We start from the raw sequence: 13,212 nt of genomic DNA, 5'->3' as shown, positions 1-13,212 counted from the left end.
TTCAGCTGCCAATCATACAGAGAAGAAAAACACTCTGTTCAAAGAGCCCAATTGACTGAAGGGGCTATTTTTTCTAAATAAATGGATGGGAGCAAGGGATGACAAGTTGCAGAGCTGGAGGAATGAGGGGATTCTCAGAAGGGGTGGCACAAATAATAAAATGCAGGATTATAAGGAGAAATTACTTGCTACATCTGACATAGCGTCAAGAGACAGAAAAACCTATTAAGATACAGACACTTCTCCATTTTTCTCTGCGTTTCAAGGTCGATGGCACATTGCCCATAGACACAAATGGGAACTGCAGCCACACGTTTTGCATCGCTGATCTGCCTGGAGGTTTGGCTGGCCTTCTAGATAACTTCTGGATCTGTGGACCAATCGCATAGTTGCCTCCAGCCTGGCGAGGTGTGCAGTTTCTCTACCCTTCACGTGCCAGTACTCGTCATGCCTGAGGAACATCTAGTGTTGGCCCGTCAAATGCCCAAAGTCACATCTGTGCCCCTTTGTCCCATGCGTCCTTTTCATCATCTTCTATGGATAAACAAGGGACATTATTTGACCAAAATCAGGAACAATTGCAACGTAGTAACCTATCCAATTACCTCGGAGGAGGAGTAGGAGGAGGAGCAGCAGCAGCATCATCAGCCAAAGCTTTAATGGACATTGCCAATCAATTGCGACCGTTCAGCCACACCAAGAGTTTCTTTGCCTCCATTATGGTACCTGGCATCCAAGCAGCAGCAAATGACAAATGGCTCCAGGTGACCAGGTACAAACATTTCCCTAATGGCACCAATTGCTGACTCGGAATCGCAAGAGTTACGGGAACTGAGGCAAATGAATTTTAAGAACTGCTACAGACTCAACCTACTAACAGCAAGGGAGGGCGGAGTGAGAGGATTTGGAGCACCTGCTGCACATTTGAGCCTCTGAATGATAGAGAACGGTACCCTGACACAGACTATCACTGCCTTACATTAACTCAGTTATCATGGAAAAGGAGGCAAGATCACAAATGATTTGAGGTTAGACTCTAGGGTACAATCTTGGATGAGCCTCGCTGTGAAGATCTTGTTACTTGTCTTTTTTTGTATTCTTTTTTGTTCCTGTCAAATGCTCTTACGATGTTCTACCTAGGTACCAAAAGCAGCTGCCATAATGGCTGTGACCCTGTCCAAGGATAGGAAAATGACAATTTCATCCCATATGGGTACTCAGACTGAAGCTATTGTGTCCTGCAGCAAGTCAGGGCGATTGTGTGGAGCAGTGGGTAGATTGCAGACATGGTGAGACGGGAACCAGTTGGGGTTGTTCAGCAGAGGACTAAGCCCATATTGGTACCAGTGTGAGATGGTTGTAGGGTTGTTACCCAAGAAGATTAGGATTTGTTAGTTAAAGTATTAACAAAGGGGGGGAATATTTGAGTGGTCAAGAAAGGTCCCCACAAGCAGGGGGTTATGTTGGGCACGCCCATACTGATAACTGGGGGATGCAGTAAACGGAACTCAATGTTGCAACTTCATATGTATTAAGCGTAATTAATTATGGATGGGATATGTTACAGTAATTTTGTTTAGCACTGATACATATTAGCTTACGGGCACGCAGAAAGAATCTTAAAACCACAAAATGCAAACAAACAATTCACAGTTTGGGTGCTCTGAAGTGTGTGGAAAACGAGACTGGGAAGGTTTTTAATGCACATGCAAAGGAGGACTGGTCAAGGAGAACCCACTGTGAAGAAAATATGACCGTTATGCAACATGAATGCACACCGATACAAATATAGGGAATTTGTGAATCGAAATCTAGTGCAATAGGAATCACAGGTTGCAACCGGGCACCCCAGAATCGCTTCTACCAAGCAACAGCTGCCTCAGAGCCAGAGCAAATAACTTTCAACACAACATCCAATCCACAGGCAAATGCACTGGCTAGCAACATACACTTACGCAATCTTAAACGCAGACCATTTTGTTGCATTGGAGGGCGATACAAACATGCTACAGTACTGTGCTAAAACTCTAGAGGCTAATGGAACACAAGAAAACTGGTTTAACATTTCCATCTACTTATCCTTATACACTACTGGTCATTTTACCTGTATTATTGGATTGGAAAATAAATGTGCAACAATTTTTTGCCACATTTATTGAAGTGAAAATGCAGTACATTGTATACGAATACGAAAATGTGCTGGCACATCAAACCAGATCTGCACCAGATGGACTGAGCAACATTGCAGAAGCCATTTAAACCACTTTTGAAAATAAAATAAGCTTATTTTCATAGCCTCCCCGCTGTGTTACTTTGCACAGACATTGGCCTGCAAAGCTTGATTGAGAACCTTGAGAGCTAAGCAAGATATGCATTTCAGGTTTAAATACTGCAGAGCAGCAGCGATTTCCTTCTGTATGCAAAAATCAATAAAAACACGAAGTTCTGTGCTGAGAGCAAGACGGTATGGTGAGGCACGCACACAAGATGCCACTTTCATTGTTTGAATTATGGATTGATTTGTATTTATTGAAAATGAAAAAAGTGCTAAGGAGAGCTGTACGAATGGCATACTGTTGGCTAGGACAATGGCACCTTGGCATTAAACCAGATGTGTTGGCAGAAAGGCATGGAAACAGGAAATGGGGTCAAGACAGACTTTAAAAACATCTTCAGAAATGACAAGTCTTGCAGAGACAGGAAGGATCAGAAGGCCTAAGTGTAAATGAGCAGGTTTAGCTTTACCTGAGCTGTTCACTTAGCAACGAGAGGGGCAGACTGTAACATCTAGAACAGCACAGAATACAGTGGGGACCACTGCATGCCACTCAACTTGCATTTGTCAGCCTGGTGAAGGTTACAGCATTACTGCAGTTTGTGGATGTTCTGACCACAACAGGCGAAAGTGCAGTTGTGCTGGGACCCTGACCACCAGAGTACAATTAGCTCAGTAGATGAGGCCTCAGCTTGCAACGACCCATCAAGGTTCAGAGGGATGGATTAAATGTGGGAAGACCCGCACCCAATTAGCTTAGCAATGAAATATGTCAAATTAGAGGCCAGAAAAAAACAGCATTGGCTTTTTGATAGGCAGTCATGCTTTCTCATACATAGTGTTACAACTTTACTATATTACAATTTAGTACAAATGAATCCTTCCTACACAACAGAAAGAAATGCCACCACTTTTACAAGACCACACAATCTCTACTTGCCGCTGGAGAGTGATAATTCATTTGGTAAGCCACCCCTCCACCCATGCCTCCCCCATCCGACTATGACTGGCCGACTGCTTTTTATAGTGGGACATTTTACTGCAGTAAGTTTTGGCAAGTATAGAGGCGGTAAAATAAGGTTGGGGACAGGTGGGGCAGAAAATAGGGTTATATGAAGCTGGCCTCCTCTAACTGTTAAAATGCAGTGAGATGTCACTCTTAGCAAGTACAAAATGGTTTTCTGGACGCATGTGGATAACGGACAGTCATTCCAAAGGGTGAGGGACTTATACGTTATCTAGTATAAATGGTTGATCATGGATAAAACAAGTGGCTGCCACTGGACCAATGCTTACTCTAAGCAGTAGTAGACTGTCAAGTCCAATTGGAGGAAGATCACTTAACAGCTGTGACATTGCCCAGCAGTCACTGCCTTAACCCACTAGCTGTACAATTTGCGCTCTTGCAGTAAAACAACCGGCTAAAAGGGACGCTTGACAAAGATTGTAGTACACCATGAGCTAAAGTGCCAATTAGCCCAAAGCTTTTGGATCTGTTGCTTTTGCAGGATAAATGGTTGTTTTAGAACACTTTCCTGTGACCAATTCAGTTAAACAGAATATGCCACTCGTCATTCTGCTGGCCTAGATGCTGCTCCACAAATTAGAGAAACAGATGCCCTTTACCATACTGTTGATTTTGACTCCTAAATGTGGCACTACCATTCAACTACAGGAATCTAAACTGAAAATTGTTTACGGAAAACCACCAAACAACACCTACCATTGAGCTGCAGGTCAGTGATTATCTTCTTGCTGGTGATGTATGCCACCAGAAACCCAAGGCGTTTCTGGTCCTTGAGACGAGAGGCCACATTGTACAGGAGGGTGCCAGTCACCTTATCAATCGTCGGTCCCAAGACTGCCTGTGTCTGAAAACAAAGAAGGAGCCATTAGGAACGCAAGTCCTCACTCCAACAGGAACATCCATCACTGGGGATCAGAATCATTGCTACCATTGTTGAATTCCTCGATCTGCGAATAAGAGACTCTTATAAGATTAAATAGGCTGCTGACATTGAGTGATATGTATCAAAGCCTTCCAGTGGTTATTCTGCTGTCAAATCACAAAGCAACCCACACCACTTCCCCATACAGTGCCCATATACTAGAATTCAGGGGGAGACGAAATGGTCAGAACTCTTCCAAGTGGCAAGAGTGACCAAGATACATATGCATCAGGACTTCTCTTCTATACAGTGAAGTTAGCTTGCAAATAACACTAATTTAAAGAACATTAAAGTAGATGCCATTTAATGGAGAGTAAAGGGGAGGAGTGGAGTAAGAGACCACATAAATTCAGGTGTGGGTAGCAGCGTGAGGATGCTGGGAGAGAAGAGGATTTGTTTAAACACCTAACATCATGCCCCCACCCAGAGTCTAAACATCTCAGCCACAACATTAATCCAGCGAGTACCCAGATGAACCACAACATCTCCTTTTTAATGGCTACCATAGTGAACCTTAATCTGGCATCCCCTGTGACAACTACATTGATGACAAACAGGAGAACAGTCCAGTAAACATGTCAACTGATGCTCAGCAATTTCCAGCCCCTCCGTAATCCATTTGACCGACACAATGAGGCCCTTTCCCAAAACCCTCCACCATGGTAAGATTTTGTAACCTCCATGGACAATACCCTCACGTTTGAACCATAGGTAAAAGCCATAGTCCGAAACTGCTCCTTCCAACTATGCACTGACGGAAAATGCATTACCAAACTTTCACCTACAGAACCACAGCAGCAATATCACTAGTACTTTCTAAACACCCTCTAGCTCAGACTCCCTGACTAATTTTCTCATTAGAGTTAATTAAGCAGCCAAACTACTCTGAAGTTGAGATTTGAACATCTCACCAACACCATGTACTCTCCCACTGGATGCCCATCAAGAAAAAGATTTCAAAATCCAATGCATTTCATATCGGTCCTACAATGGAAAGAGCCTGCTATCCTACAGAAGACAATTCCAACACTACACAACGCTGCACTAGTTGCAGTTCACAAATTCAATACAAATCACCAAGAAGAGTCCGCATTCTCTGTACTGGCCACAACTGCAACACCCTATTAATGCATCTTCACCCGGTGTGACCACCAGCTGTCCAAAAAACAGCTGAAGACATGGTTCCAGGGATCGAAGAACAAGTTACTTTCTTACCTGGTAACGTTCTTTCGATGGGATGTTCCGACGACATATTCCATATCTATGACAGGTAATCACCACAGCTGTGCTGCTTTGGAAAGTTTTCAGCGTCTGCGTCGATGACGTCGATATGCTGTCCGAGGGCCTCAGTCGAGCCGACATCACCGGATGTTATAAGTAGGACGCACGACACCCGTAGCCTCAGTTGTAGTTTTTTCCCCCAGAACGTGTGGCACCAGTCTCCTGCCAGTAGGACTACAGAAAGCCTTGCGGAAACATAAGCTGCAATCGCATAAGAAATTCTGTACCGGGGCAGGCTGGGATGGTACGATATGGAATACGTTGTTGGAACATCCCATCGAAAATGTTACCAGGTAAGAAAGTAACTTGTTCTTAGAGGGGATTGGTTTCTCTGACGTATTCCAGATCTATGATAGACTTCCAAAGCAGTACCAACGTATGTAGGAGGGAAAAGAATTTAGAATTCAGAAAGCCCAATTAAATTGCAGGGTAAAGGACCGTCCTGTCCAAATGCCAGATCCTGCCCATGGATAGAATCTAGGGATTAGTGTCTTACAAAAGTATGGACCAAAGCCCATGTGGCTGCTTCACAAATGTTACAAATAAGAACACCCCTCCGCAGAGCAGTAGAAGCAGCCACACCCCTAGTAGTATGGGCCCGTGAGCCTACCGGAGGGTCCTTACCCACCAAGCGGTAACATTCAGATATTGCCAAGATGATCCATCTAAACAAAGTCTGCTTAGTAACAGCTTGTCCCAAACGCCTTCCAGCGTATCCTATAAAGAGCTGATCGTCCACTCAGACCCAGGACATGCGTGAAATGTTCAAACTTAAAGCTCTCCTAGGATCCAACCTATGGAGCCTCTCCTCTTCCAGGATGCGGAGGAGGATAGAAAGCCGGAAGAAAGACCTTCTGGCTTAAATGAAATTTCCGACACAACTTTCGGAAGAAAGGAAGGACCAACCCTAAGGACAACCCTGTCCTTATGAAACCCCGTGAAGGGTGGATTAACAGAAAGTGCCTGCAACTCACTCTGCGAGCGGAAGTAACCAACTAAAAATACAGTTTAAGGTTAGCAGTCTCAAAGGACAAGAATGTAAAGGCTCAAACGGGGCTCCCATTAGGAATTTTAGAACCAGGTCCAAATCCCAACCGGGAACCTGGAAAGGTGACGGTGGGAACACATTAGTGAGCACATTGAGAAACTGAGCAATCAAAAGAAACTTAAAATAAAAAACACTCCCGAGACGAGCGCTTAAATATGGACAGCACCGCCAGGTAACCTTTAATGGTACCCGCTTGCAGGCCCTTGTGGGCTAACGAAAGCAAAAAAGACAGAACCACAGGAATGGCGCATGAAAACCCTGCACCAGTCGCAGAACTTTCTCCAATGGCAACGGTACAGGGACTTTGTTGCGGGCCTTCTGGTCGAAAGCAACACCTCCATCACGTCTTCAGGGAGGTCCCAATCCTTATACCCCAACCTTTCAGAAGCCAAGCATGAAGGTTGAGGGACTGGACCTCTGGATGGAGAACCTGACACCGCCCTTCCATGAGAGCAGATTGTCTCAGTAGGGAAGACGGCGTGGAGGGTAGATGGCCATGTGGAGAAGGTCCGGGTACCACGTTCTCCTGGCCCATGCCGGAGCAATGAGGATCATCCAGGAACATAACCTCCATAACCTCCGTAGCACTTGCCGAATGACGGGGACTGGAGGAAACGCGTACAGCAGTGGGAAGGACCACTCCACTACGAACGTGTCCCCTAAGGCTTCTCTTGGAGGAAATTCCCGCAAGCAGAATCCCACTTCTGGTTGACACTGGTGGCGAAGAGATCCACTTGTGGGGTCCCCAAAGGGTGAAGATCTCCAGGAGAATCTCCTGAGGCAGCTCCCACTCGTGAGAGACCGTGCTCTGCCTGCTCAGAGTGTCCGCCGCCGCGTTTCCGTCCCCGGCCACATGAACTGCCGAGATCGAAATCTCCTGTTGGATGGCCCAGAACCAGAGCTGCATTGCCTCTACCCAGAGGGAGAGACCCTGCCCCAGCCCCTTTTTGTTGAGGTAGTGCATAGCCACTGTGTTGTCTGTCAGAATAAGGACATTCCTCCCTCACACAGAAGGCAGAAAAGTCTTCAGGGCTAGCCCGATGGCCCTCAGCTTCAACAGATTGATATGGAGTCTGGACTCCGACGGAGACCAACGACCGCTGACTCAACTCGTTAGCATGAGCACCCCATCCCGTGAGGGACGCGTCCGTCACGATAGTTACCTGCGGCCAGGGCAGCCAAAATGGAGCCCCCTTCATCAGATTGCTTTCGGCGGCCCACCACAGAAGATCCTGGGTGACCAAGGGCGGCACCTGAACAGGGTTCTACATCCTACCGAAGGACTGCGACCACTGCAGCTTGAGAGCCCATTGCAGAGATCGCATCTGCAACCTGGCCTCTGGCACCAGAAGAATGCAGGATGCCATGAGGCCGAGCAACCTCATGAACTCGAACACCTGGAGACTCTGGGCATGTTAAAACTTGTGCACCATCTGCAGAATGTGAGGAGCCCTCACCTGGGGAGGGAAACACTACCCCAGGGATGTGTCGAGCACTGCTCCGATGTACTGGAGCCGCTGGGTTGGCGTCAAGTGGGACTGGAGAAGCCCAGCTTGTGAAGGGAATGGCAGCTGACGGACAGATGATCCAGAACTTGCTCGGGAGAGTGCGCCCTGTTCAACCAATCGTCCAGGTAGGGGTAGACATGAACTCCCCCCCCCCCTTTCCTGAGATATGCTGCCACCACCACGAGCTTGGTGAAGACCCTCGGGGCGGAGGTCAATACAAACGCCAGGACCCGAAACTGAAAATGCAAGTCGCCAACCGCGAACCTCTGGAACTCCTTGTGCTTGGGATGAATCGGCACTTGAAAATAACCATCCTTGAGGTCGAGAAACACCAACCAGTCCAGAAGTTGAAGGGCCTGGAAGACTTGAGAGAGAGTAACCATCTTGAACTTGTCCTTCCTGAGGAGCTTGTTCAAACCACGCAAGTCCATGATGGTCTCAATCCCCAGTCTTTCTTCGAAATCATAAAATAAGGGGAATGCCATCCCTTGTTCTTCTCCGCTACAGACACCAGTTCTAAAGCGCCCTTCTCCAGCAGGGATTTGATTTCCTGCGCAAGGAGCGGATCCGGACTCTTCAAAGAGATATTCCCAGGTGGATTGTCATGAGGCCTCTGCCGGAAAGGAAGACAGTAGCCATGGGCTATGATCTCCAGAACCCACACATCTGAAGTAATGGCATGCCATTCTACAAGATGCTGCGCCAGCCTTCCCCCAAACGGCGAACCATGGGACATGGCATCATGACTGAGCTGAAGTGGCTGCGGCATTGCCTGAGGGTAAGAGCGGCCTTGGCACCCCGAGTACCTTGTTTTCCACCTATGGCATTCCTATGGTGGCCCCTTTGACTTGCAGCCCCTCTCGATCTACCAAAGGAAGAGTAGTATCGAAAGGAACCTCCCCTCCATTGCGGTCCCCAAGGACGAAAAGGCGTAGGTTGGTGAACTGCAGCGCTCAACGACTTCGCTGCAGCTTTGGAGGTCTGCAACCTCTCCAGGCTCTCGTCAGCCTTGCTGCCAAGAAGATGTTCACCATCAAAGGGCATGTTGAGAAGCCAGGCTTGCCCATCAGGAGCAAACCCCGACTTGTGCAGATTTGCATGGTTGCGGATTACGGTGCTCGCCGCCATGGACCAGCAGACACAATCTGACATGTCCAGACCAGACTGAACGGATTCACACATGGCATCCTTGCCATCCTGAACAAGAGCAAGAAGCCATCCCATTCCTCCCCTTCTTCGGGAATATTTTCAGCCGTCAAAAAGACAATTCCACAGAGTATGAGTGAAACACAGAGTTGGCTGCCTGTAAAGCCATACCCCCCTGAAGAAAACACTTTCTTCGCCCAGCCATCAAACCGCTCATCGTCCCCATCAGGAGGGATGGTAGGGTATGACGCCTGTTTTGCCGGGGCCGTAGCCGCCTGCACCACCAAACTCTCCGGAGTGGGGTGCGCAGTCAAGTAGCTGGGGTCGCTACTGGCAGGGTGGTATTTTTTCAGTGAAGACTTGCCCACTGCCGGGAGACTCTCCGAAGCAGTCCAAGCCGCTGCCATCCTTCTTTGCAAGGCCATTTGGAATGGCAGTACCGGGTCAGTTGGTGGACCTTGGTCCAAGATGCCCGTCAAGTCATCCTGCAGAAAATCCTCTGGTGGCGCAGACCACCCCAAGTACTCAGCTCCTCGACTTGAGGCGCTGGTACGAGGATTCAGCATGCGTACCCGGCTCAGGCCTGCCAAACTCAACCTTCGGGGATGTGTGCAGACCACTGGCGTCGTGCAAAGACTGACGCAGGTCTTCTAACTGGCTATGACTAGATAATAGGTCATCAGGAACCAGTCCATCAGACCCTTCATCCACCTCAGAAAAATAGTCAAGAGGCTGGAATAAATCCCTGGATGAGGGCACAGAAAAAGGTACGTGTTTGGACTTGGCCAGAGCCTTCCTCAGGGTTTCCAGCGGTCTCCGGGGCACCTCAGAGAAATCCTCAGAGAGAAAGGCATCGAGGGAATCAGCGTCGAGCGTGGCACCGATGGCTTTGACACAGGCCTCGAGGATGGAGCCCCAAGCGTGTCCTTCGACAGCCTCGGCGCCGAAGACCTCACAGGCTCAGAGGAGCGGGACCTGGAGAGGACATGGCTAGAGCGATCCACCTTGTCCGACCGGGACCTTGAAGGTTCCCTGTGATCGCGCCGACCGCTCAAGCCCGAAGGTGTGTGAACACTGGCTCTAGCATGTTCCGTGCCGGCGTCTTTCGACAGCGCGGACGGAACGGAGCCTCGCCACTGAAACATCGCCATCATCTCCTTACGAAATGAATCCCATCCCGCAGGAGAGGAATGCTCGTTGGGACAAGCAACCCGCTGATAGGCAGAGTTATTGGCGAGGAAGGCGACCCGTGACAGCGCTTCCGTGAGTGCCTCGAAGAGGCGGAGAAATGGCGGGACCCACTCCAGGACCGAGACCCCCCTGGACTTACGCCGACGATGCGGAAAGTAGTCCCTCGAATAGTCAGTCGAAAGCCCAGTGGATTTCGACTTCCGGGGCTTGGCCACCTTACCGACAGAAAGCTTCTTATGCTCCTGAAAGGCCTTCGATGTTGACGACTGGCAATCGTCACAATCGTCTGTGGTGTGGTCCTCACTGAGGCACCAGAGGCAGGCATCGTGCGGGTCCGTCAGTAACATCTTCGAACCGCATTCCCGACACTTCGTCTTCTGGCCGCGGCCGGGTTTCAAGAAGACATCAGGAAATCTTAAACGGGTTCGAAGAACCAATCGAATAACTTCGAAGAACCGAGGCGCGCCGAGATCTCCGAAGCGAACACATTCGCAGAAAAAACGGAACTGAGGCTTCGGGCGTTGTGCATCCTACTTATAACATCTGGTGACGTCGGCTCGGCGGAGGCCCTCGAGGACAGCGTATCGACGCAGACGCTGAAACTTTTCCGAAGCAGCACAGCTGTGGCGATTACCTGTCAGATATGGAATACGTCAGAGGAACCAATCCCCTCGAAATTAAGATTGGATAAGCAAGAGCTGAAAGCATCTACTGGGTGTCCAGCATGAACCAGTGACTGGTAGCTACCACAGTAGAACGAGGAGCTAGTACATAGAGTTCCACAAATCTATCAGGGTGCGAAATGGAGGGGAGCTATTTGGCTCATGCTTCTAGCATAGTAGAGCCTGGTTAGCTTGAAACCAACTGCTACCAGGAGCTACATTTGGCTTGTAGGGCCAACGGTTGCATTCCAAGCATGTAACATGTAAATGTGACATTAACTTGGAGTATGAGAATGTTAATAAAGATGAATTAGAACAGAACTAATACACTAACACAATGGTTCAAACAGAATTGTCAAAAGGTTAAAGGCCCATTTCTGGCATCTCCTGGTTCCCCTGCGGCAGCTCCTGCCTACAGGGTGACGACCAATACCCAGGAGATGGTTTTAGCTCCAGGTCATCAAATCTCTATTTCGAACCCTATAACATCCAGATAACATGGAAGCATCCCTTTGTCCATTTTATACGTCCCCGCCCCTTATGCTTTAAAAAAGTCAATTTGTGACTTAATGGTTATTTATAGATTGTCCCAAAAGCACAGAGCTAAAGTTACATAGGCGTGATTATTTAGCATTAGTTGGTCTGGGGAGCCAAAAGCAGCTCCCGATAGCTGTTGGCGTCAAGCTAATCCAGAATCTTTTAGGCTACAAGCAGGTGCTAAATAACTACCAGCTTCCCTCAATTTTGCACCCTGTGGTTCTGCAACCTAACAAGCTCAGTAAAGTTATAATGAGCAGAGTCCTAGCTAACCAATTCCTGCTCAATCCTGTTAGAAAAGTAAATTAACAAGGAGCCCACGAACAAAAAGGGACCATGCAGAGTAAACAAGGTACCCAACAACCCACCTAACACTATTCTGTGGAAGGTGAATACTTTATTCACCTTTAAATGAAGATCATACTCTGCCACCTCCTCACCCCTAGTAAATGGGTGTTGAACTTGGATAAATACCACAATGTAATATTCCCTTTAGGTCTTGAATGGAACCCATTTTGAAATCCCGACTATATGTGTCCAGCAAGACAATTCATTGGAGACTACTGCTCATCTAGAACACACTGCATTGCATTTGTGGGTTCAAGATGCAGATGGTAATTGTTGGGAAATATTTCATAATTGTAGGTAATTTTCCTTCCATGTGGCAACCCCCAAACTTTTTGATGTTTTACACCCTGATCTAGACTTTGCCAGAGAAGCGCAGCCTTCGCCGCACTCCTCTGGGCTTTCGCTCCATTCTTACGGGGAAACTGACATGCCCTTAAGACAGTCAGTCTCGTGAGACTCGTTTCCCTTAGTCCTTTCCTAATGTTGCATCTTTTGAGCAACATGAAACAAGAGTGCACCGTAACTTACATTACCGCGCTCTTGGGTCTCATGCCAATGGCCCTAGAAACTCTCGCTGGACTTATGAAATGTGCAAGTGTGTCGCGGACGGGACCGGTGGCAGCTATCGTTTGTGTTTTGAACCCCTTTTTGCCATGTTATACGCGCTTCCCGCGTTTGGTCCAAATGGGTGGCCTGGCCTCCAAAATGGCCATGCCACGAGGTGCTTTGTCCTGTCCGCTGACCGCCCCTTCACCTTCCCCCAGGTAGAGCCGACCCAGGGCAGCCCTTATTTGGTCATGCACTTTCCCACGAAACAACACTTTCGCGGGCTTCTGCATGCCTTGTGTGCGCCTCCAGGATTTGGGCTGGGAGGTCTGTTCCCAATACACATCCTGGGTGCCAGAGAGTCTAGAGTGTCTTGAATGCCTGGGACCACCATGGTCCGTGATCGGTCCACGTATAGTGTGAGTGTTTTGTGAGCAGATCTCCCATTGGGTCCTCTCCGTTTTGGCGCGAAGGGAACTCTGGATAAGAGGAGGCTGGAAACACCACTACCATGTCGATCTCCTGAGTTCTCACAAAGGATAATAATAATTTGGTATTTATATAGCGCTACGAACCCTCAGGTATCCGAGCGCTGCTTATTATTACCCACGGTGTGTGGTGCTCATTTATCGACCTTGGAAGGATGAAAGGCTGAGTTTGGCCCTGCCGGGATTCGAACCTGCGTTAGCAGGCTCTGCACGGATGTCAAAGCGAGCGCTCT

At 48.3% G+C, this 13,212-nt stretch overlaps 1 protein-coding gene across 1 annotated transcript in view; it reads right to left on the bottom strand.

Annotated features, from left to right (window-relative positions):
• Positions 1 to 13,212, bottom strand: part of QARS1 (glutaminyl-tRNA synthetase 1) — a 950,222-nt gene that overhangs the window by 868,910 nt on the left and 68,100 nt on the right. The window contains exon 2 of the mRNA XM_069643299.1: positions 3,999 to 4,146. Within this exon, the coding sequence (XP_069499400.1) occupies positions 3,999 to 4,146 (148 nt within the window). The remainder of the gene's footprint in view (positions 1 to 3,998; positions 4,147 to 13,212) is intronic.

This window comes from Ambystoma mexicanum, chromosome 2p, assembly GCF_040938575.1.
Source record: "Ambystoma mexicanum isolate Mex_15411 chromosome 2p, UKY_AmexF1_1, whole genome shotgun sequence".
NCBI lineage: Eukaryota > Metazoa > Chordata > Amphibia > Caudata > Ambystomatidae > Ambystoma > Ambystoma mexicanum.
The sequence above is the reverse complement of the archived record's forward strand: the minus strand, read 5'-3'. Positions and strand labels throughout refer to the sequence as shown.